Raw genomic sequence first — 23,617 nt, 5'->3', positions numbered from 1 at the left:
TACTGTGCACCCTTCACACGTGAGAGCTCACCCATAGCTCTGTGGAGCACAGATGTGATAAGTGTACAGAAGTGTGTCCTAGAATTGGACAGAAACAACATTTACAGGATTAATTTTCTTTTGTTATTGTGTGAAGCCATCATTCTTGGAAGTAGCTTGTAAAATATTTGTGTGGGTGAATCCTGTCGCCTTTCCAGCAGACTGAACTGACTGAGACACAAACAGTAAAAGAAAGAAAAAAAAGAGCAAATTGCTCTCACTGAAAACACTACACACTGGCACATTTGTGTGCCAAACAAGTGTCTGCCCATTTACTGCTCTATTGAGATACTACAGCTTAACAGATGTTGAAGCACCATTTATTTGCACAAGTGTCAGGTAAACAGTGAGAGGCTATGCAGAGGAAAAGAATAACATCAGTCTGTGTCTCCCACGAGAGCAGTGTTTGTTCAAACTGGGTTGAACAATGTTTTGACTGTGCAGGTACCAGATAAATTGGCCAGGGAGACCCTGTGTGAGTGTGGGAAGACAGATGTTCACGATCTGCTACAATTGGATACTCTGCCCTCTGCATCTATCAGCCCTTGTCAGTCCTAACCTCACTGTCTCTTCACTGGCCCTGTTTCTTCCAAACACGCTGAGCTTTTCCGATCATCACATGTTAAGCTGAGACCCGTCAGCCCAGATTAACAACATTTCCTGTTTGAGGAAAATAAATTAGTTGTGAAGACATTTCAAGACACATGAGACATGAGAATCAGCCCCGTGTTTCCTTCCCATGGGATTAAAAACTGAGATCCAGAGATGTCAGCCATGATTGTCCGCAACTAACAGAGGAAACTTAATTTCGAGGTGATCCACTTGAGGAAAAGCCGACTGTCATTAATTTATCCTCAGAAATAATTACACAGCTAGTTTTTGCATCTGGGAACACAGTGATTATGACAAAAAGAATGGAGGTTATCGCAAAGTGAATGTGACAAAAGTAACAGAAAGTGAAATAAAAGAAGGATTTTTGAGTTTGGAAAGGTTAGGACTTTGTTCTGGAAGACTTTCTCACTTTGAGAATTTTGAACAGATGAATTTTACTTTTTAATTTAAGTTCATTGCCTATTCCAAAGTCAGATCAGACATGAGCTGCAAGCTAGGATCACCGCTCACCTGAGAGTCTGATATCTCAGAGGGTTTCTCAGTCAGACTGCTGCTCTCTGCCGGAATCAGGTCATTATACTTAGTGCTGACGTCCTCATCCGAGTAGTGCAGACTTCCAGGACTGGGTCTTGGTGGAGACCTGGACAGATGGACAAAGAAACAGTGTCTGTGAGAGATAGAAAGTAAAGGACAGAAACTGAGAGAGAAAGCAAATGGTTATATAAGAAAATGTTTCATTTCATAATCATCATCATATTTCCTTTTGCAAAACTCAAGCAGATTTTCTAAAGCTCTCTCTTCTCCGAGAACACATTTGTGTAAAAACTGAAATGCCTGATCATTCTTGCGACTGATGCTTCTCAGATGACTAATGGAAGGCAGCAAAATAATTCTGAAAATGAAGAAACTTCACATCCCAGAGGGGGGTCAGTGGGGGCAACATGCACAGATTCAGTGGTGAAAGTAAAAAAATCACAACTTAATTCACACAGGCACAGAGCGTGTTATTTGAACATTTCTGGAAGCCACTAATAAAGTAGGGAGAAGATTATAATTGGTCTAATTCTTTTGCTGTTTCCTTCTGATCTTTGTCAGTTGTCAGTTAGGAGGTTTTCTGCATGAGTTCAGCTCACCTCAACCATCATGAGATGCGCAAAAAGGATCCTGTGAATAAAAAAGAATACTAGTATGCTCATCAAAGGATTCTTTGTGGTGATTAGAGCTGAACGGCAGTGCAGTTTGAGTCAGTCAGAGATTTAGACCTCCTGCAGAAAAGCTGCGCAACTAAGCATGGCCATGAGCTCAGCAAAGTATTATAAAGTTCTTTTATGAGTGCAGGTCAAGTAAAAAGACCTCTTGCTTCTTTTTGGCTCCAGTCATTAAGTCCATAAAGGAAAGCAGAGAAAAACATCTGTGCAGACAATTATTTTTCTTCTTTTGCAGTAATGACTGCTGTGTTCAAGGTCTGTTGAGACTCAATTGGATGGTCAGAGGGCCAAAACTGGACCACTGCCCTCACATCACAGAACCTACATCAGTGAGCTCACTACATAACTCAGGCTAAAAGACAGTTTGCTCGGTTGGTTTCAGGAAAAGACTAATGCTTTATATAAACTAGGAATGGCATGAAAGTAAATGTTTAAGTGATCTGAAATGGAAACGCGGTATGTGGGGGCAGAACAGACAAGCAAAAAGTGCCATGATGTCAAGTGCAATAATAAAGCATAAAACAGACATTCTTGACAAGCCCTCGAATAAAAATTAATATGTGCTGAGATATATGTGGAAGCTAAATCACTGGGAATGCCAAGAACAGGAAGCTTAGAAGACACAACATGACAACGGCCATGAAAGGGTTGACACAACAAAGGGACGTCTCCTCTGGGTTAAAGGGGATGATGTGAGGAGGAGGAATGTGAAAAAAAAATTCTACTTAGAATTCAGATAAGGGTGAGTCAGACATTAAAAGGATGAGACCACATGAGTGTAGGGGAGGGGCGATGGATCCTGCTACCGATCACACTCCAAAATACCGCCGGTGAGCTCTGAATTATTCAGGAGCACTGTATTTTTCCCCTTCATGCCTTATCTGTCTAATTCATCCCTCTTTCCTTCACCCTTTCAAATATCCCATAGGGAGTCCTCCCACTCTTCCTCCTTAGTCCACAGATCATTAGCAAAGAGTATGTTAGCAGATTGGAGCTCTTCAAAGAGAGGGAGAAACTCCAGACCCTTTGATCCCGTTCTCGGCCTCCTTGGTCAAGGAGAAAACAGCACACATCCAGCTTCTCTAAAATGCACTCCTTCTAGCACGTTCCACCATAATGTGCACAGTAATGTACAAAAGGCAACTTTTTTTTTGGGCTGTGATGAGAAGCAGACTCTGAACCCACCCCCCCATCTCCCTCCAACACATCCATGACCATCTATCTATGTTTGTGCCACATCCCTACACAGTTCATATTCTTTACATTTTGCACCACAGAGGTTGTGAAATTTCTCTTATCTAATGTTTACTTTAACATACCAAAGCCTGACAACCGCCTGACAAAGTCCTGCTGATGGGTAAAAGAGCATGTCCTCAAACTGATGGTGTTGTACTTTATGTTGAGATAGCTCTTACAGAACTGCACTCTGGGATGGAGGCCAGGAGAATATGGCCGGCTCTGACCCATAAGGACCCTTTGTCTGAAGTGGTGATGGACAGACAAAGAACACATGCAAAAGCTCATGAATGTTAATTAGCTGGCATTGTGCTGTTCCTTTCTGTAAATTGTTGCGCCACAGAAACACTGAATATCAACAAGGGGAGCGGAAACAGGCTCAAATCAGCAGCTGGGTTCCTCGAGGCTTGGTTTGTTCCTCTCAAGACTGACACACTATTGTGAAGGAAGAGAGGAGCACACAGCACTGCATTACTAATCCCTGCCAGTATCATAAGCAGCACACTGAATAGCAAGAGGAAAGTCAGACAAGACTGAGTTAACAATATGTCTGAGAGGTGAAGGCGTGAAGGCATGAAGGCAATGGCAAGATGAACACCGCAGTTGGTTGTTGCTGTATGAGTGATGGTATGTTTGCAGTGAGCGTGACTTACCTTGTGTAGATGCCATTCTTGCGGCAGAAGGAGTTTTTCACTGAGAGGCGTCTGTTGTTAAGCTCCAGGGCTGGGAAGCGTCCCTCATCCAGGCGCACCATCTCTCCATGCGTCAAAGGCAGAGCCGTGCAGTTGGAGTGGTTGCCTGGACAGGGGTATGAGGACGACACTGTGTGTCATGGAATGAAATAAGTGATTTGTGATCCTCAACCAAATCTAGAAACAATTTCAGTCTTAAGGATTAGAGTCTGTACATGTACAGTGCAAATATGATCGGTGTGTCAGTCAGGCCCATTGTCCAGTTCTGGCCTCTATTAAACAAACAGAAGTAAGTAGGATAGATCAGCTTCATGGCTGAGAAAATTGGGGGGTGGGGGTGGAGGTTAAGAAGACCTCTTTGTGTCCCCACATAAACACAGTCCTTATCTGAACTGGTCTAGCCAAGCACTGTTTACTGACCCTGGTGACCCTGGCATCATGCTAAATGCTGACCAAGCTAAAAAGTCACTGGTAAGAGCTTGACCTGACCCATCACTTCTCACCCCCCCAAAACTCCCTCTCTCTCTCTCTCTCTCTCCTCTAGTGGCAACTTCGTGCTGCTAGACCAAGTCTAATAAATTAGCCCCAGATGACCTCACCGTGATTACTTGCCAACCATTAAGTGTAGTATAAACAGTAAGTCTGCTAATATTGATTAACTTCTCCTACTTCGTGTTTTTGGGTTTGATGATAGAAACACTGATGAAGAGTTTCTAGGAGCAGCAGTGTCACCTGGGATAATTCACAATCATGAAAATCGGCTTCTTGCTACAGTGCTGTAGTTATGTAATTACTCTCAGCCTGACTAATGACTTGAGCATTAAACCACTGCCAAGCCATTTATCCCAGTATTGATCCTTACTGCAGTTAGACATGAACAATAATGTTTATTTGCCCGTCTATTTCAGCTCTCTCATGGGCACCTTTTACTCTTATTTTTTTCCCTGTCAGCCACACAGTGCAAATAGTTGTGAGGAAATCTGGCTAATTTGTCTAATTGCGCAAGCATTCGCACTCCCATTTTCAAAAATAGACTTTGGATGTACAGTCATTAAAATGCAATTCTAAGCAGAGCTGTCCAAGAGGAAAACTCCAGTCGATTGCTTAAGTTACAGCAGCAGGCAGAGAAACTGAAACACTGGCAGCGAGTTTTGCAGACAGTTATCGTTTCCTACCTGAGTCGGCTTTTTTGGTGTATTTTTTACTCTGTCCTCGGATGATGAGGATGAAAACAAGGAGGAGGATGAAGATGAGTCCCACCAGGGCGATCACAACCAGGAACCACCACTCCTCATAGAAAGGAGACACTTTCTGGGCTGAACACATGACATATAACAGACATTAATAAACAAACAAACAAACAAAAAGACAAGTATTGCTTTGTTAGCATTATTTTTCAGTTTAAAGTACCTGATATAGAGGGAGAGGGGGCGCTGGGTGACCCATAGCCATAGTCGTTGACTGCAATTACTCTAAAGTCGTAGGTGACCCCTTCGCGTAGCATGTCCAGATTAAGTGTGTAGGATGTCACTTCTTTAGGAATGTCTTTGATAAGGATATCCCACAATCCTTCATCTAAAGGCATGATGAGAAAATATGTGAATATACTGACAATTGAAGGATCGAGGAATCTATCTGAGGAAACAGGACCCAAAATTAGTTTATGCATGTGGCTCACCAGAGGGTCTGGCCTCGATGACGTATCGTGTGATGGGCGCACGGCCTTGATCACCGCTGGCCCAATGGAGCGTGAGGGCAGTACCATACCGAGAAATGAAGGGCTCTCCAGGAGGGCCTGGTGCTCCTTGGAAAGAAAAATGGTGGCTTGTTAGAAAAAAATTGCCCTCTTTGAGTAAAAATTACTGTTCATCAGAGTAAAGCAGTAATAAATCACAGATTTGGTCCCACCTTCTCCAGGCCCAGTTGTGATGTTGGCCTCCACCTCAGGCCCATAAGTGAGTGTTTTGGCCCTGATGCGGAAGTTATAGGTGACACCATCAGCCAGGTCTTTGATCTTCATCCACAGCGGAGCGCTGCCCTTCACATCTACTGTCACTATCTTACTGACACCTGGAGTGCGAGGAGAGGAGTCTGTACAGAAAATACTAAGACTCTAGATGCTGCTTTCCACAAGCGACAAATAGCCAAGCTTTGTGCACATGAACAGACACACAGTAACACGGACAAGTTCACAAGTTAAAAGACTCACATACTATCAGAGACATGCACATCTTTGCATATATAAGGTCGATTATTCCAGCAGTGATTCTAGATATCCAGATAGGAAGAGACACCAGGACCTTTTCATAACAGTCCAGTTGATATTCCCCATCTTTACTGCTCTTAGTCCATTAGTGGAAAGCTGAGTGACCACAGCAGCCTCAGTTCAGCAATGCACCTCTGCTCCCAATTACTCGACAATCTGGTCCAGGCAACCACACTTAGCCGGTAATTAGCCATGTTTCTCTCAGCCCGAGACAGAGCTGTAGAGTCTCAGCAGAGCACTCCAACATATTATTTTATTTATTTATTTATTTTATCAGGCCTGCCATGTTACTGCAGGGCCTATAGTCATCTGTAACAGATTAGAGCATGAGCTTAAGCAGTGTGAGTTAAAAGAATATGGTAACGAGGCAAGAGGTTGTAAATCACTGTCTGCGAAAGCCAGCTGAGGAATGTCAAGACATGGCAGAGTTATTAGGCTCCATGGCAGAGTTTCTCACCATCTACAGGAGTGCAGGGCTCATAAACCAGGCGGTAACCCTCAATGATGCCGTTGGCCCGCTTGGGCTCCCCCCACGACACGTTGACTGAAGTGGTGGTCAGTTCACTGAAGTGGATGAAGCTGGGAGCACTTGGTGCTTTTGGTGGTGAAGAAAGGGAGAAAAGAGGTGATTATAGTTTGATCTCTTCACAGAACTGAGGCAACACATCATATTCACAGTGATATGGATATGCCTTCATATTCATGAAAACATTTGTAAATTCTCAGTGAAACTGTTTCTGAATTCTGTGATTAAAACACAAACTGGGACACACATAAATAAGAAAGAAAAAGAAAAAATAAATAAATAAATTCATTATTTATTTAGAATACTTTTAACGCAAGCAATTTGAGGTTCAGAAATATTTATGTCATTCATTCTTGATTCCCCTCTCTGGTAGATATTAGACAGACATCCGGTAGAGTTTTCATAAGTCGGAATAATAATTTAGCACATTTTCAAATAGTTAAGTTGCTTCTGTTGCAGCTTTTTCCCCATTTGCTTCAAACTCTCAAGACATTTTCATAAATTGGCAACAAAAGAGTAATGGATCAGTACAACCGAAGGGAATCTGACAGCAGAAGTAGTCAACAACATGCAATTTGATAGATTTACAAAAGAAGGAGAAAAATCATGTTATGGTAGACTGCATGAAACTGGAATATTAGCAGCTGAAAAATGGAAATGGTCTTACTGTTCACTATTCGCACAGGCAATAAAACGTTTTGTGCATGTAAAAACGGACACCCTGGCATACAGACTGTTTAAGCAAATGAGGCACTAAAAGAGCAAACTCAAAGTCATCGTAAGAGAGTGCAAAATCATTCTGTGACCTTGAACAAAAGCTGTGAGAATTCTGCCTGCTGACCCAACCCAGACCCAGCTAAGTGTCAGGATTTCACCACAATTCTGCATAAAATTCACAAAAGCTTATGTTGGCTCACTTCCCAGTACCCCGTGGTGCAGAGAGCCAAAATTCCTGCCTGTGTTTTTAAGTTCTCAGCACTCTGTACCCCTTGCCAATGTCACAGCCTTCAAGGGGGCGGAAAATACAAGAGAAATTTTTACTGTAAACCATTTTTGTGCTGGAACCGCAGAGGAGGGACCCTTGCTGGCTAGTAAACACAGACGTTTTTGTGCAGTTGAGGCCAAAAAACTAATCTACATGTGTCCCCCGCAGTCTGTATTCAACGTTCTGCTGCTGTCATTAGGCTTCCACCCCCATGAGTTGTTCGGGAGGAGGAGCCAAGAAGACTCTGATGTCTAATGCTGTGTCCCACAGGATGAAACTAAACTCTTTAGTGAAAATGTTGTGTTTCTTGGTGAATAGAAGGAGCAGCTCTTGCATTATTTGTCTTGAAGCTACAGTACTTCAGCTTCACTTTGCAGTTTTGTGACAGTGACTGGAGAGCACTCATATCTTAGGTTAAGAGAAAACTAATTATGAGTTACTGCTCTATATAAGCACTTGAGAGCCATAAACAAAGTGGTTTAATAGTGAGTATAACTACACAGATTACAGAGATAGACAGATAGGGGAAAAACAGAGAGACATAAACAATTACAGAAACTAAGACTGTGAAATGCCTCACTATGTTGGCAGGAAGTCAATGCCACTTGTCTTTTCAACATTGCTATAGTCTCTTCAACCACATCTGGATTTACAGTAACCCACCTGCTTGCTGAGTACGCCCTCTAGTGGGCAGGGATCGGGGCCCATCCCCTGCAGCATTAAAGGCTGCCACACTGATCATGTAAGTGGTGTATCCTGTCAAGTTTTTCAGCTTCACCCCAAGTTCTGGCAGGAACAGCGTACGCAGGCGCTCTGTCTCATTCTGGAGCTGAAACTCCCAGAAATAGATCTATAAACAGAATAAAAGAGTTGCAGAATTCATAGGTTTTTAATGAAAAATATAGGAAAGATGAATGATGATGCAAGTTTAGCTGATAGGAAGCAACACAAGAAGATAAAAGACACATTATTGATACCTTGTATCCTTGTATGTCCCCATTCTGAGCATCCAGAGGAGGAGGGTCCCATGTGACATCCAGCTGTGTGGCTGTTGAAGACTGGACCACCACATTTTGGGGAGGTGATGTTGGGACTGGAAAGAGGCAGAGTGGTGATAATGGTACATTTTTTATGTTTCAACTTGACATTAGAGGTAAGTAGACCAACATGCATGCTGCACAGTGAGAGAAGAAACATAACATACCCGCCTCCCCAACAAACACTTCCTGTGGTGCACTGCTGGGACCCTCCCCCACAGCGTTGTACACACTCAGACGGATCTCGTAGCGTTTGTGTTTACTCAAATCTACAAGGAGAGAACCCATAGCAGCATTATAATAGAACAGTTAAGATAAAAGAGCGAAAAGAAGCTGCTCCAGAGAGACCACACAGTCATAGTGTTGCCAGTGGCAAGACAACATCACAAATTGAGGAAAAAGACGAAAGCGTGGAATTATAAGGCAAACTGATGAAAAGATGAGGTTGCTGTGGGGACACGGGTAAGATTTGTTAGTGATTAAAAAGAAAGAAAACACACCGAAATAATGACAGGGCAGCTTAGAAAGATTAAAGTCATATACACATCATAAGAATGAGCAGCAGCCCCTCAGTGGATACAGCTGAGTGGGAGGATGGTGCAACATGCACTAGCCGTAAATTATCATAGAAATGGCGTAATTTGTGGAAGTACAATACAACAGATGACATGCCAACAGATGGAAGCAAGAGAGGCGCAACGAGAGACAGAAGACTTACTGTCCAGTTCATACTGGGTGAGCGAGGATTCAGTTAAGTTTCTGATGCTGTAAGGAGCTGGAGTTTGGGTAGCGGTTGTGCGGGGATGGGAAAACAAGGGTGGTTGACAGGATTGAGACAGAGGTAAGGCAACATTATCCGTACATTTTGCACTCACAGCATCAAAGCAAAACTAAAAAGCACCAGTTTCTGCATATAACCAGAATAAGTTGATGTGTACTCACCAGTGAGATCAGCCCAACTGGCAGAGGGGCTGTTAACTGTGCGCACAGTGAAGCTGTGTAGTCGATCATAGTGTAACTCCCGGTACCTGACCCTGAACCCCAACAGGACTCCATTTATGTGATCCTCGGAGGGAGGCTACATAGAGAAGAGGTTTGCATAATGCCAAATATTAAAGCACCCAACCACACAACCCAATCAAAATGAGCTCTGGCCAATAAATGCTTTTCACATTTCATTCCGGCTTCATTCCAACAGCATACCTGCCAGCGGACAAGTACAGATGTGGTGGTGTGAGGTGTAACCGAAAGAATCGTTGGGGCTTTGTCTGGGGCTAGAGAAGATAGAAAAAAATAAAAAATTAATTTTGGTGTTAGCAAGCCAACACAGCTGAGAAGAGTGATACATAATTCAAACAGTCTGCTAGGCAACAGCTTGAGAGTAAACACATGCATTGTTGACGTAAAGTATTCAGTGTGAAAATCCAAAGCTACAACACTGATGTACAGGCACGTCCAACACAAGTACAAAAGTGTTCTTGTACGACTAAACAGAAACTCAACAGATGATAACTCGGCGCTGTGTGGTGACATGTTTGGTTCATGTCTCAAGTTCTTACCATCCTGCAGTGTTGTGATGGCCTCACTCTCTTGGCTGTATTCACTGTCCCCAATGTCATTAGTGGCTTTTACCCGGAACTGGTAAGAAGTGAAAGGCTTTAACCTTAAAAAAGAGAGAGAAAAAAAAGGTGGGATGTGTATGTCATGTACAGCTTATTCTGTCTTCTGTCTGTTCTGTCAACTTTTTTGTTTGAATAATAAAAAATGCAGATGCAAGTGGACCTTGACTTTACCTGTCCACTATGTAAGAATGTGTCTCATGGCTGACCGACGCAGAGTGGACAGTCCAGTTGCTGTCGGGCAGCTCTCGGTACTGGACTGTATAGTAACGAACTGGTGACAGGCCGTCGCTGCCTGGCTCCCATGACAAAACCACTCTGCGAGCCTGGACTTCTTCTTGAGGCACAACAGGACGGCTCGTGGGTTGGGGTCGGGCTGAAAGACATACAAATATAAACTCTCAAAACATCATATTTAGATGCGCATCACTTAAATAATACATTTTAGCTGCAGTATTTCACACTTACCTCTCTTTTCTGTTGTGACCACCAAAGCCTCAGCAGCCTCTCCCCAACCCTTACGTGTTTGAGCAGTGAGGCGAAACACATAAACCAGTTCTGGTTTCAGGCCGGCTGCAGTGTACTGACGTGCGCTTGGGCTCAACACGTCTACAGTCGCGGTGTTGCTGTTTGAAGAGTTTCTTCTGTATGTGATCTGATAGGCTAAGAAGGCAAATTCATATCAGTATAAATTCATAATAATCATAAAGAACAGAATAGTATATGGAGATTCATGAAGGACAATTTTACTTTGTCTGAGGATAATATATTACATCACGATACACATATCATAAACTCACCCAGGATAATGCCATTGGGCTGTGCAGGAGGTTGCCAGATGAGCCTGACTGATGTGGTTCTGACTTCTGGGAAGAGGATGCCAACTGGAGGGCCTGGCACTATCACACATAAAATGACCAATCAGGTTAAGAGTATTACATGTTCAGGAACACCATATTAATATCTCAGCGCACTGAAAAATACAATGCCAAAAGTTAACAACGGGATTTAAAAGCATAGTAAGATGCATAGGTTTACCGTCATCCAAGGTCCTCTCTAAAATGGACGGTGAGCTGCTACTTCCATCTCCTATACGGGTGAAGGCCAGGACCTGGATCTCAAACAGAACGTACTTGCCCAGACCAGTCAGCTGGACACTGTGGCTGGTATTGCCCTCCACCGTCCAGAAGTTGGGAGCTGTGTCTGAGTCCTTTTCTTTATAGACAACCTGACACACACAGGGAATGTTATACAGTTAGATGACCGCTGGCATGATGAGGAACTAGGGAAGGAATAGGAAGATGTTTTTATACTTGTCACACTATACTGCATATTGATGATTTTAAATTTTGTTAATCTTGAACTGAGATCTGATTCAGGTTGACTGTTGACTGCCAACCTTGTATCCCAGGATGAGTCCATTGCGATCAGCCTCCGGGACTTCCCCCCACCGCACCAGGATGCTGCTGGAGGTGGTGGCAAAAGCTGACACGTTGGTGGGACCATTGGAAGGCACTGCAATAAGGGGGTGGAGCTTAGCACACCACATCCACACCTTCATGATTAAGAAGATTTGGCAAGATTATACATGTATTTCCATCCTCACCAGACTCCCTGGTCCTGGCTTGAACTGGCTGACTCCAGGGCCCAGAGCCAATGCCATTGATGGCCTGAATTCTGACCTCATACTCGGTCCACTCCTCCAGATCCTCGATAGTGAACTCCCTCTCCAGTCGGTCCATGATGACGTGCGAAAGAACTCCCCCTTTAGTCCCGGCTTTCGAGTACTGGACCCGGTAGCCAACGAGATCTGGATTCCCATTGTACTCCCACTCTGGTAGGGGCTAAAATAAATTTTTTGTTGTTGTTGTTGTTTTAAATTCTTCAGTTCAAGCATGATCAATATAACATCATGACTGAGTGCATGATAAAGCGGTACGCCATGAGGTCGTACTTCACAGTAATTTTACAACATCTAATAGAGGTTTTCAAGGGTGATGAGAGGCAAAATGGGAAGAAAAGTGAAACCCTCTTAACACTTAACACAGTGAGTGAGTGATTTAACTATATTGTGGTAATACACCATTGTCTTAAAATAACAGCACATAAATATAACAACTAAATATGTTAATTCAGTAATAATATAATCTATTTCATTAATTAATTATTTTAGCACAAAATTTTGTTCTTGAAAGGCAATTGAAAACATAGTTGCCATGCAAAAGCATAAGTACAGGTTTGAGTGATTTTACCTTAAGTAAGAGTACCTTAATTACCGTATTGAAATTAACTATGGTGCAAAAGTATGTCTGAGGGCATTTGCAATCACAGCCAGTAAGAATCTGTTTTGTTTAGTATTTTGTACACTGACACGTGAACATAATTGAGTATGGTAAGTGAGCATTCTTAGGTTCTGGGATTATTTCTAAGAAAGTGCTAGTCTTCTGGGCATTAATATGGGCTTGTCTTAGACAGGCAGGTTTAAGACTTCCATAACATGGCCATGAAGTGGACCACAAAATTTAACTTTAAAACAGTTTAACTTTCAAGATGGGCCATAATCACTGAGTGAAATTAATTTCACAAACATTAATTTGTGGAGCCATATCACGCAGCTTACACTCCTCTGCTGTTAAATCCAAGTAACATGAACTTTTTATAATTCTGCAGGAGCTTTGCTTCTGTCTCTCACTGCCTGGCACTGGCACAGTGGTGATAATGGACAGATGCAGCAAAGAATACGTTGGCCAAGCACTAATATAGGGAGCAGCAATAATCAAGGACAAAGTGCATGCAGCTTCTAGAACATCATCACCATCTGTATTCATCATAAACAGCTCCAAGACTACACAAAAATACTAAGAGAAGAAGGAAAATGCACAATAAAGACATGATGTGAATGATGAAGTGACTTGAGGTTTTTGTGACATGAGGGATAGTCAGTTGAAGTGAAGGCGCCGCCAGTAAAAATGTCACCTTTTAATGTCAAACGTTTTATAATATATAAAAACTGGATTTTGATTGGCAAAATGAAATCGGATAAATCTGATTTTACACAGTTTTTCTTAAAATGTTATATCCAATTAATATCCCAAGGGCATTTTGGCAGTTCAGTCCAGACATGATTTTCTCCCATACCAAGAGAAGGACAAAAAGGAAGCAGGCAGCAATTTCAAATAAGGCATACACTCTACCTACAGCACAAACATTTCGGTATTCTGAACAGGAGCAATCCAGGCATGCATATCTAAATCAGATAATAATCTTATAAAACTCCAATAACTTCTTACACACTGATGGAGGCCAAATGTGCAATGAGCCGTGACAACTTACCACCCAGCGAAGCCACAGACTGGTCTCACTGGCTGTGCGCAGGGTCACATTGGCCGGGGAGATGTCTGGGGGGGCCTGCAGAGTCTCGATCTTCCTGGAGGGCTGACTAGGAGGACTTGTGCCCACAATGTTTACTTGACGCATTCGGAACCTGGGGCAAAGGAAACTAGCTAATGGTAGATAAATCTTCCAAAGGTGGGCGTTTAATCATGACAGTGCGGATAAGGATTAGATTACATTACTTAAGATTAGATTAGATGAAACTTTAATGACACCCTAAAGGAAACTAGGTCATTGTAGTAGCAAAGAGTATGATCTATTTATGAGTACTGAAAAAAGAGATCTGATTGGATGTGTCAAGATAAAGGATAATCTGTGGCAGATATATGGGTTATCAGATTTTTCACTTGGCCACATTTTAAAATTGCACATTTTATAAAGACAGGTGTGCAAGATTTTTTATTTCATCTGTGTGTGGATGTGTGTGCATATGCAAACGTTTACCTGTAGAATGTATAGGGGTTCAGGTCCAGGACCTCCAGTGATCTGGCATCAGGTTCATTGGACAGCTCATGAACCATCAGCCATTCTTCATTCTCTCCTATTATGCCAATCTGAAAAGCACAGAGAAAATGCCTCAAGAAATGTGCACCAATACTAAGAACTCAATCTGGTTTCATAATGTCAAAATAGAGATGAAGCATCTTACCTGGGCTTCAACCTGCCAACGAGAAATGGAGGTCTTGCCATCGTAGCCAGGTTTGAACTGCAGAGTGATGGAGCGAGGGCCGATGTTGGAGATGGCTAAGTTGGTTGGGGGACCTGGCAACTCTATGGAGGAAGATGGAGGAAAGACAGCTTAAAAAAAAAAAAAACAACAACAAAAAAACTTATCACAGCTTTTAGTAATAGCTGAGTAGAAATCTGTTGAATCTCAGTGAGTGAAAAGACCCAAATCTAAATCTAAATCTAGTCTTTTCAGTTGATTGAAGTACTTCTAAATCAGCTAAACTGCCCATCAGTGCAATCAGTCCAGTTGTTCTTCTGACCTGGTGGTACTCCAGAAGAGATAGTGGAGGCAGACAGCTGGCCCTGACCCTTGGAAGTCATGGCAGCTACTTGGATGGTGTAAGTTGTGAGGGCAGTTAGCCCTGTCACCTTGTACTCCTGAGTTAAGTTGGGCAAGTAATGGGTCACCCGAGTATTGGTCCTGTTGAACTCCTCCCAGGAGATACGATAGCCTGGAGGAAGAGGAGAATTACAAAGTGTTGAGTAGTGTTTGCAGAAAACACATCTTGGTGACTCATAAATTGAGGGTAACAGAGAAGACATGTTGATGTTACATAGTTATCTTTAATGGTTACCTGTGAGAACACCGTTTTTCTCTTGTGGCTCCTTCCAACTGACTTTTAGTGAGGTGTCCAAAATGTCAGTGAAGCTAAGGTGTCCTACAGCACCAGGGGCTATAAAAAAACAATAAAAAAACAGATAGTAAACGAACAGCCTGACATGTAATTACCAGCAAATACTTTATAATACACTGAATGGGAACACTTACTATCCTCATGGGTGCGTAACCGCTGAGGTGGGCTGCGTGGGCCATCTCCTGGTGTGGTGAAGCACAGTACCGATGTGTAGTATTCTGTGAACTTTTTGAGGCCAGAGATGTAGCCAACATGAACGCTGTCCTGGAAGTTGGGACGCACCGTAACCACAGTGACCTCATTTACACGACTGGGCTCCCAAGCCAGCAGCTGGAAATGATGACGCGAAAGGGACAATGTGTTTCAGTGTGTACATTTTAGGCACACAATGTGTGGTATCAAGATTATTTACAATCAAGTAAAAAAGCCAAAGAAAAACTGCTCGTATTTGTCAAATTTGGTGTTCCACTCAGTGCAATCAGCTGACAACGTAATGAGATTGTGCAGACAGAGTGCTCATCTACCTCTGGCCACTAGAGTGCACCAGTTGACAGAAAGGGGCTGCTCACCTTATATCCCTGGTTGATTCCATTGATAAACTGAGGGCTCGGGGCACTCCAGGTAAAACGCACTGTTGTGGAGTTGACAGCCTCAGCTTGCACATTTCCCGGTGGCACAGTGGGCACTGATCCAGAGGAAACAGAAAAAAAATCAGAGAAACAGAGAGGGGGATAAAAAGAGGTGGTGAGAGAGAGAGTTGGGTAAAACTTGTACAACAAACACCTTCATACTGGCCTCGTTTACAGCGTGAGAATCAGGCTGAAGAACTTTTGGTTTTTTTGGCTCATTTGTGGAGGTAAGAACATGCCAATCAAACTGGGTGTGAGAGCGGTTGCCTCAGGCAGCTTCCAGGTGTGCCCCGCAGCAGTTTGTTTGAACTGAGCATGCTACACTGATGTAATACCGGAAAACAGTTGGGGAGCTGCACACTAATGAAGCTGATTGGCCTGTACTGGTCCTAATGTCCATACACTACAGTCAGTTCTTTCAGAATGTAATCAAATGCACATCATGATCTGTTCTGCGTGTCTTTAATGGAGTGAGTGACGGAAACATCCAATTAATGGGAGCTGAGCTGAACAACAAGAACACGTTCACTTTTGTTATTCACTGACAGCGACTTGGATGATGAAATTATTTATTTATTTATTTGCTCATTGCGAGGCAAGTGAAATCAAAAGTGGAAATAAAGCGTTGATGTTCGCTATACCTTCCAGGTTTCATGGTTTTGATAATTAGACACAACAATCTTCCATTTCTTTACAAATGCAGGACATTCGTTTATTTGAAGATGGTTTGCATTTGAATCTGCTCAGGAGCTGATTGGCTGATGAGGCATCACACAAAGTATGAAAACTAACTTTTCAAGGGCTTAATGACAATGTGTGCCGGGAAGAAACAGAAATGGAAGACATTTTTACAAAAACAAAGCAGTAATGCTCACTCTTTCCTTGTATTTCCGACTTTCTCATTACGAAAAGCGATATAAATTAATTAAGTTACACTTGAAACCACCGTAACAGGCTGATATACAACCTGTAAAATCTATTGAAATCAAAACATCTGCTGATTCACCCTCTCTAATAAATGCATCAAAGCAGGGAGTGGAACAGAATAGGAAATGGAAACACTCCCAATTTTCTTATGAGTGCTCTTGAGAATATTTAGTGAGCCTGATGTAGAGGATCTCTGTTCATGGAGTGGATTTAACATGACAGGGACTCAGAGATATGTGAGTGTGTTAAGCCTTTCAAAGCTTTATATACAAGTTAAAGGAATTTAAAATCAAACTGGAAGCCAGCACAGCATATCTAAACCAGGAGCGATATCCTCTTTCTAGTGTTTTCTTTATGTCTAGCAGCAGCTATTTGAAGTCCCCCTGATCTATGAACTGACTTTTGAGGAAAGCTAAAGACAGCAATATTCAATATTCTTGTAATAAAAACACAGAGTAACCTTTCAATGCACTGATGCATTACCTACAGCCCACTGTGGCTAAATTTCTGAACAAAAAATCTGCATGTTAATGTGAGATTTAAGATTACATTATAAAATCATTCTTTGGCTTTTTTTTTTCTCAGTTGGTTCTGACAATCTGTGCATATTCTCTTTTTGTTTGGTGCTCAAAATAATCTTAGATTTGACTTGGTATAAATTCCCAGCTTTCATTTTAGGAAGATTTTGAACAGATAAAAGGAAGAAACACAAGGTGTTGAAATCACTGGCCATGACAGAAATATGTAGCTGCTTGACACCACAGAAAGTTCACAATGTGTGTTCTAATTATACCACTCAGCATGTACAAGGAGGAAAGAAATCAACCGAAGCAGCTTCTTTTGGCAACACTGAAAGGTATGTTTGACAGATATTGTCACCAGGTAATTTATACGTAGAATTAATTAAATATGAGACCCTTTTGACATCTCCAGGTGGTCAGTATCACCTGTTTTCTTTCTTTTTCAAGCGCTGCAGTCAGAGAAAAAATCCACAGCAACAGAATGTTTTTTCATGGAGCGTTCAAAAATGGAAATAAAATAAACAAATGCAATCATACAAAAATAGGTGATCAACAGAATGAAAATGAATCCAAACATAAAAAATGAAATAAAAGGCTGGATGGATTTTGTGGTTTTTTGGCTCTGATGGAGCTGTATTCTCATATCTGCACACTATTTGTTCTAAAGTACTGCAGCAATTATTCAGAATTTAACTACATTAAACCAGACGAAAACAAATCAGCAGTGCTGAGAGGCAAATTGCGCTTTTATGGCCATTTTAAATGCCTTTAAAAGCCTTGCTGCTCCAGTCTAAATGCCGACTTCTGATTGAGACAAGAGTATTCTTCCACTCGTCTCAATCAATTTTCTTAATGACACGTGTGAATCACCTATTCAAGGTTAGCAAAGGCTCTTTGTCAAGAAAACATGGCTATACAACTCTTAATTGGTTAAAAACAGATCATTGGATTAACTATCAGTCACAAGTTTTGTGCCGCAGGCTTAACATTATCCAAGGGACTAATGTGAAGATGCTGCAGGTGATGAATAGAACTTGTACTACAAAATAAATCCATCTCGTTCTAACTAAACTGCAGGAAACATTTTGATATTCATAACGTGAGGCTTGCAGACAATACTTGAACTTGGCTGTTTGGATTGCCGATAGGTCTCCTCGGTAATACACAGTATATGTTATAAATCCCTTTGTGATGCACTCACCTCCTTGCAGGGTCCATTCAGTGACTTTGTGGCTGAAGGTGCCCCTGCCTGCTCCATTATATGCTGCCACCTCAATCTCATAGTTGGTCCAGATGATGAGGTCCTCCAGGAGCAGGCTGGTCTGGTCTGGGTTGGTGATGTTTTTTATCTGACAATCAACTGGAAGCCCTGACAGACAGTACCTGGCAGTAGAAGAAGTAATCGATTGGCAGAGAGAGAGACGGATCACACACAGACATATAAATATATTAGAACCCGGATTCGAGGAAAAAAGAGAGGGAGCAAGAGGCGTAATGGAAGAGAAGTCATGCAGAAAAGTTATAAAATGGTTACACAAAGAGAGGTGATAACAGATGAATTGAGAGGAAAGTATTTAATTGGCACCAATTATTCTATTGCAGCGGCGAACGAGAATGAAGCGAAATGGAGCTGACATAACAGTTATTATCACTTTTGAACGACATTGGTCCAGACAGGCACCTATCCCTGGGAAGAACCTAGGCAGGCTGTCACGGTCGTCTTACCTGATGATGTAGCCCTGGAGTGGACCATTCTGATGACTCTCCGGGGGTGGCTGCCATTGGATCATGATGGACTGATTGGTGCGGCCACTTGCAATGACAGTCTGAGGGGGGGCGCTGGGAGGCTCTTCGGGGAGAGTTAGACTGCACCAGCAAGGAAAGAAAAAAAAGAAAAGAGAGGTGAAAGAGGAGACAAAGAGTGAAACCATGCATTAATTATCATGAATTTCTGCATATTTCTATCCCATTTCATCATATGCATCAAATCATAATAAAGACCACTTTTTGTATTTTTTAGAACGCCATAAAGGAAAGTTGGGATAAGTGCGGCTGTGTCTTTGTCCAAAATGTATTCTCTGTAATATTGTCCGCAGAGGGACATCTTGCTGTGGCGTGACAAGGATCAAAGAAGCCTTGGTAAAAATGGAGCAGCACAATAGAGAGACAGAGTGAGTAAGAGAAAGATATAAAAGAACAAGAAAGAGCAATCCAGGCAGACTTTTCCCTTAAGTCAATTTAAGATGACATCTTGATTTCTTCCCAGTGCACCGAAGCACTGCTCCGGAGGAGATGAAGCAGAGTGTTTAGGATCAAAGAGGTGTGCCCGAGAGATACCTCAGAAAAGCCCTGCACTCTCGCTGACGCTCAGTCACCCTCCTGCGGTGTGCTCTTGTCTGGGCACATTCACACGGGAATTCAGCACTCTGAATGGGTGTGTGGTGTAAAAAAAGCTGCACCAAGAGTAGTGATGGATTTCAGCTTGAAGGAGTTCCTGCCTGCAGGTGTAATAGCAGCAAGTGGGTTGTGTTGATGTGGACAAGGTCAGACAGTATAGGTGAATTGCAATAAGCTAAGAACGTATGTATGTGTATATGTGTGTGTGCATGCGTGTGTGTGTGTGTGTATATATACAGGTATTCCTGTAGCTGTGGGGACAAAAATCAGTTTACATAGTCACATTGTGGGGACCCGCCTTACTTATCTGGACAAAATGCAAGTCTCCACACGGTAAATCTTTAATTATTAGGGTGAAGACTTGCTTTAAGGTTACACTGAGGTTTGGGTTAAGTTAAGGTAAGGGTTAGGATTAGCCAAGTAATGTTTATTGTTATTGTTATGGTTAGGTGGTGGTAAAGCCTCCAGGAAATGAATGCAAGTCTATGTAAAGTCCCCAAAAGCGATGAAAACACAACTGTGTGTGTGTGTATGTGTGGAAGTATATGGGTGTATGTATAATTATGACCATTTCATCTAGTCAAGACAATTTACTTGAGATTTGAGTCTGTCTGAGTATGAAGCTCTGCCTCTTTCAAGCCTCTCTGTATTTTAGTGCAGCAAAGGCAGTTAACAGGAGGCAGGGAGACGAAGCTGGGTCAGCGTACCCATCAAATCTTCACAAAGCGCAATTTCAGCCCAGTATTATCTTGAAAAGGGCCTGTCCTGAAGCTGGCTCATCTCTCACTGAGTCCCAGAGGAAAGACCAAAAAAGTGGACGTACAAGAAATAATCTGTTTTTTTTTCTGTTGAGCCGCCAAGACAAGGGGAAAGAACGAGATGTTCCAGAACTGTGAAAGCCTCCAAAGTGCATCACTCCCAGCGCACACAATAAGTTACAGAGACAACCAGCAATAATTCTAATATTCAGTAGATGCGGAACAGCTAAGTGCAGCACTAACCGGTCAGTCTCTTTGCTGAACTGGCCTCTGCCCACGTCGTTGACGGCACACAGGCGGAACTGGTACGAACGTGCTGGGATGAGGCCACCAACGGCAACCCCGGTAGACTCTGGTTCAATGTTGGCCAGAAGCACCGTCCAAGGGGCATCTGAGATAGAGAACAGACACACACACAGACAGAGCTGTCAGCTACAGCAAGTGAACAGTAAATGACCTTATGAGAGCACTTACATTCTTGAGAAAAGTCTTTTCAGCCCCTGCAAACTCAAATTTAAATTCAGTGTTATTCCTGACTATTATTGCACACCATTGTTTCATTTTCTGTGATAATATTACGGCTTGTAAAAAACAAGCCATTTATTTTGTATACGCTCCCTCTAAATATCAGGCTGAAATTCAATTATCCAAAAACCAGATCCCATCTGCATCCTCAAATTCATTTTCCTCTTAATGAGTTGTCATCTTCCCAGTTAGCCTGAGCCACGATGATAAATGGTTGAACGGTTTACTCTCTATGGGTGAAAGCATTCCGACATCTTTGATTTCATCAAGCGAATGAAAGATGGGAGCATTCGGCATCAACACATTTTGGTTCCCCTGATCATTCGCAAGAAAGTGTGCAGGTGAGGCAATTGAGTTATTCCCATTACAACATGGTAAGAGGGAACTTCCAATTTTAGCGACACAGTGGAAATGTAATGTAATAAGAGGTAGCAAATGAGTGCAACTGGCATAAAGTCACGACATTGCCTTTAAAATGAAGTGGAAAGAAACAATAAATGCATCGGTTTTCCGAGCAACATGCAGTGTTAATGGTGACCACACTGAACTTACTGTTTTCTGAGACCTCCAGGATGTAGCGGATCAGGGGGCTGTTGCCATCAAAGGCCTGGGCCCATGTGAGGTTGATGGCCCTCTTCTCTGTCACACTCAGAACTGCTATTGGGTTTTCTGGAGCATGGGGCAGCTGCCTGTGTATACATTTGTATGTGTCAGTGTGTGTGTGTGTGTGGGAAGGAAGAAGGGACAAAGTGATAAAGGGAAATAGAATCAGACAAGAGAGGCAGCAAATAATGGAATTAAACAGCCAAACCGTGAGCCTTGCATTGCAAATATTAGAAGGTTTGATGGATTAGAGAGGAGAGCAGTGATAAACCACCACAGTGGAGAAAACATCCATCCATCATGTCCTGGTCTGACCAAAATAAAAATACAACAAGATAAGGCAAGGGGTGGCAAATATGCAGACCTGACTCTGAGGTGGGCACTACGGGAGTCATTGCCACCCACTGAGGTCACCCTGCAGGTGTATGTTCCGATGTCACCTGACCACGTCTGGGAGATGTGCAGGGTCCCATCGGGATCTAGCCGCAGGCGGGGCGACGTGCTCACGTCAATCACCGAGCCGCTCTTCTCCCACACGTACCTGGAGGTAATACGCACATGTGTATGTAAGAGTAGGACACACACACACACGTACAGACGCACACACTTTAGCACTCTGTATCTCTGAGTGTTGTGACAGTAAATCTGTTTGCTTTGTGTCAGTTCATACAGCAAAACACGGAAGGCGCTGACACAGATGAAAAGCCTTGTGTGAGGCGGATGGCAAGCTGATTTGAATCTGAAAAGCATCTCTCGCTGTCATGTGTACAGTTCTGAACCCACCCCTCCACCCCCCATACATTTCTCTCCTTGTCACACACCAACCGCACATATGGACTCCCCCCTCCAACCCCAACCTTCACATATGCACTCACACTCTAAGAGCTCCTGTGATTAATTGTGACTGTTTGGGCTTTCCAGCTAATCTCCTCTGTGTTGCGTTTAATTAAAGGCGCTGTCTGAAGTTATTACTCTGTTTACATATTCATCTGTTTACCCCGCGATCTGATCAATGCCGTGGGCCCACAGGTGACAGGCTCTCTAATCACTGGGCTCCACAGACATCACTTCACTCCCTCTGAGACAGATGCATGTACACACACTCTATCATGCTCAAGACTGTCTGAAGAGTGAGGGAAAGCGATGAACTAATTCCTCAATCAGACTCTCAGAGTTTCAAAATCTTCCCATAGGAAGTTGTCTGAGGGTGGATAAACACTATGAGATCTCTTGAAGATTTCATAAACTAATTAAGTACATGACTAATACCCAAGCTTGATTTCTATATTGAGGTTGTATCGGGAAATAGCTGTGATGCCTGACACTAACTACAATTATATGTGATTTTATGTTAAATTAACATTGCAGGTGGAGGCAATCAGTACCTGACAGTGACACTGGGGTCGTGAGTCACACCACAAGTCATAACAGCCTTAGTCCCTTTGATGACACTCTGGTCCTGAGGTGGTTTAGTGATGCGGGTGCGTGCTGCGGACACACATCGAGGTTGTTACTCAGAGACTGTGTTTGAACAGCGGATTGAACAGAGCTTACTGGACTTACTCTCATCTTTCACTCAATGTCTGTTTGAAACACGATGAATCATAGAGTATTTCTGCTGGGTGGAGTATTTTGCAAGGCTTTCAAAGACTGGTAATGTGAATTTATGCACAGAGAATAAGGACATGCATGAGTCATTAGAATATTGCTCAAAATATCTTGACAATGACCTCCAGGAACCATGTACTTAATACATGTGCTCAAATAAACAAGTCCTGGATTTGAAAAAGAAGGATTAGTTTTTTTTAATATATTCTCCAAAGGTTTGGCTTGGACTCAGTAGTATTTTCTACTGGTAAAAAATGCAGAGTGTATACAGTTTCTATTATGCTTACCCCAGACCACAAGGTCAGCTGAAGCTTCATCAATGCCCCTTGAGTTACTGGCCATGCAGGTGTAGGTACCAGCATCAGACAGGTGGGAAGGACTGATTAGCAAGCTGCCCGACTCCAGCAGAGTGAACCTGGGTAGCTGGACCGAGCCACTTGCCAAGACACGTTCACCTGCAGGGAAAGGCGGAAATGATTGATGGTATGGGATGGAGAAGGGGGAACAGGGAGAAAGAGAGATTAGGGTATTGAAAAAATGTCAGGGAAAACAAACAGGAGGTGAAGCAAAAGTAAAGAAACAGAGTTTGTGTGGAGAAAATGCATATTCTGAATTCTTTCCATTGCTCTCGTCTAATTTTGACAAATGCGACATAATGAACCCCCACTCAAA

The 23,617-nt window shown here is 42.7% G+C and overlaps 1 protein-coding gene across 1 annotated transcript in view; it reads right to left on the bottom strand.

Annotated features, from left to right (window-relative positions):
• sdk2a (sidekick cell adhesion molecule 2a) overlaps positions 1 to 23,617 on the bottom strand; it is an 81,039-nt gene that overhangs the window by 2,602 nt on the left and 54,820 nt on the right. The window contains exons 11-44 of the mRNA XM_046416356.1: positions 23,233 to 23,400; positions 22,723 to 22,825; positions 21,702 to 21,878; positions 21,287 to 21,423; positions 20,453 to 20,600; positions 18,780 to 18,920; positions 18,256 to 18,437; positions 15,547 to 15,662; positions 15,112 to 15,307; positions 14,918 to 15,016; positions 14,603 to 14,794; positions 14,263 to 14,384; positions 14,058 to 14,167; positions 13,554 to 13,704; positions 11,827 to 12,064; positions 11,620 to 11,735; positions 11,259 to 11,448; positions 11,021 to 11,119; positions 10,689 to 10,883; positions 10,395 to 10,596; positions 10,161 to 10,264; positions 9,805 to 9,875; positions 9,544 to 9,679; positions 9,320 to 9,376; positions 8,769 to 8,870; positions 8,542 to 8,657; positions 8,228 to 8,414; positions 6,511 to 6,648; positions 5,696 to 5,857; positions 5,466 to 5,591; positions 5,198 to 5,362; positions 4,963 to 5,103; positions 3,749 to 3,893; positions 1,162 to 1,291 (exon numbers count right to left, since the gene is read on the bottom strand). Of these exons, the coding sequence (XP_046272312.1) occupies positions 1,162 to 1,291; positions 3,749 to 3,893; positions 4,963 to 5,103; positions 5,198 to 5,362; positions 5,466 to 5,591; positions 5,696 to 5,857; positions 6,511 to 6,648; positions 8,228 to 8,414; positions 8,542 to 8,657; positions 8,769 to 8,870; positions 9,320 to 9,376; positions 9,544 to 9,679; positions 9,805 to 9,875; positions 10,161 to 10,264; positions 10,395 to 10,596; positions 10,689 to 10,883; positions 11,021 to 11,119; positions 11,259 to 11,448; positions 11,620 to 11,735; positions 11,827 to 12,064; positions 13,554 to 13,704; positions 14,058 to 14,167; positions 14,263 to 14,384; positions 14,603 to 14,794; positions 14,918 to 15,016; positions 15,112 to 15,307; positions 15,547 to 15,662; positions 18,256 to 18,437; positions 18,780 to 18,920; positions 20,453 to 20,600; positions 21,287 to 21,423; positions 21,702 to 21,878; positions 22,723 to 22,825; positions 23,233 to 23,400 (4,862 nt within the window). The remainder of the gene's footprint in view (positions 1 to 1,161; positions 1,292 to 3,748; positions 3,894 to 4,962; positions 5,104 to 5,197; positions 5,363 to 5,465; positions 5,592 to 5,695; positions 5,858 to 6,510; positions 6,649 to 8,227; positions 8,415 to 8,541; positions 8,658 to 8,768; positions 8,871 to 9,319; positions 9,377 to 9,543; positions 9,680 to 9,804; positions 9,876 to 10,160; positions 10,265 to 10,394; positions 10,597 to 10,688; positions 10,884 to 11,020; positions 11,120 to 11,258; positions 11,449 to 11,619; positions 11,736 to 11,826; positions 12,065 to 13,553; positions 13,705 to 14,057; positions 14,168 to 14,262; positions 14,385 to 14,602; positions 14,795 to 14,917; positions 15,017 to 15,111; positions 15,308 to 15,546; positions 15,663 to 18,255; positions 18,438 to 18,779; positions 18,921 to 20,452; positions 20,601 to 21,286; positions 21,424 to 21,701; positions 21,879 to 22,722; positions 22,826 to 23,232; positions 23,401 to 23,617) is intronic.

This window comes from Scatophagus argus, chromosome 16, assembly GCF_020382885.2.
Source record: "Scatophagus argus isolate fScaArg1 chromosome 16, fScaArg1.pri, whole genome shotgun sequence".
NCBI lineage: Eukaryota > Metazoa > Chordata > Actinopteri > Scatophagidae > Scatophagus > Scatophagus argus.
The sequence above is the reverse complement of the archived record's forward strand: the minus strand, read 5'-3'. Positions and strand labels throughout refer to the sequence as shown.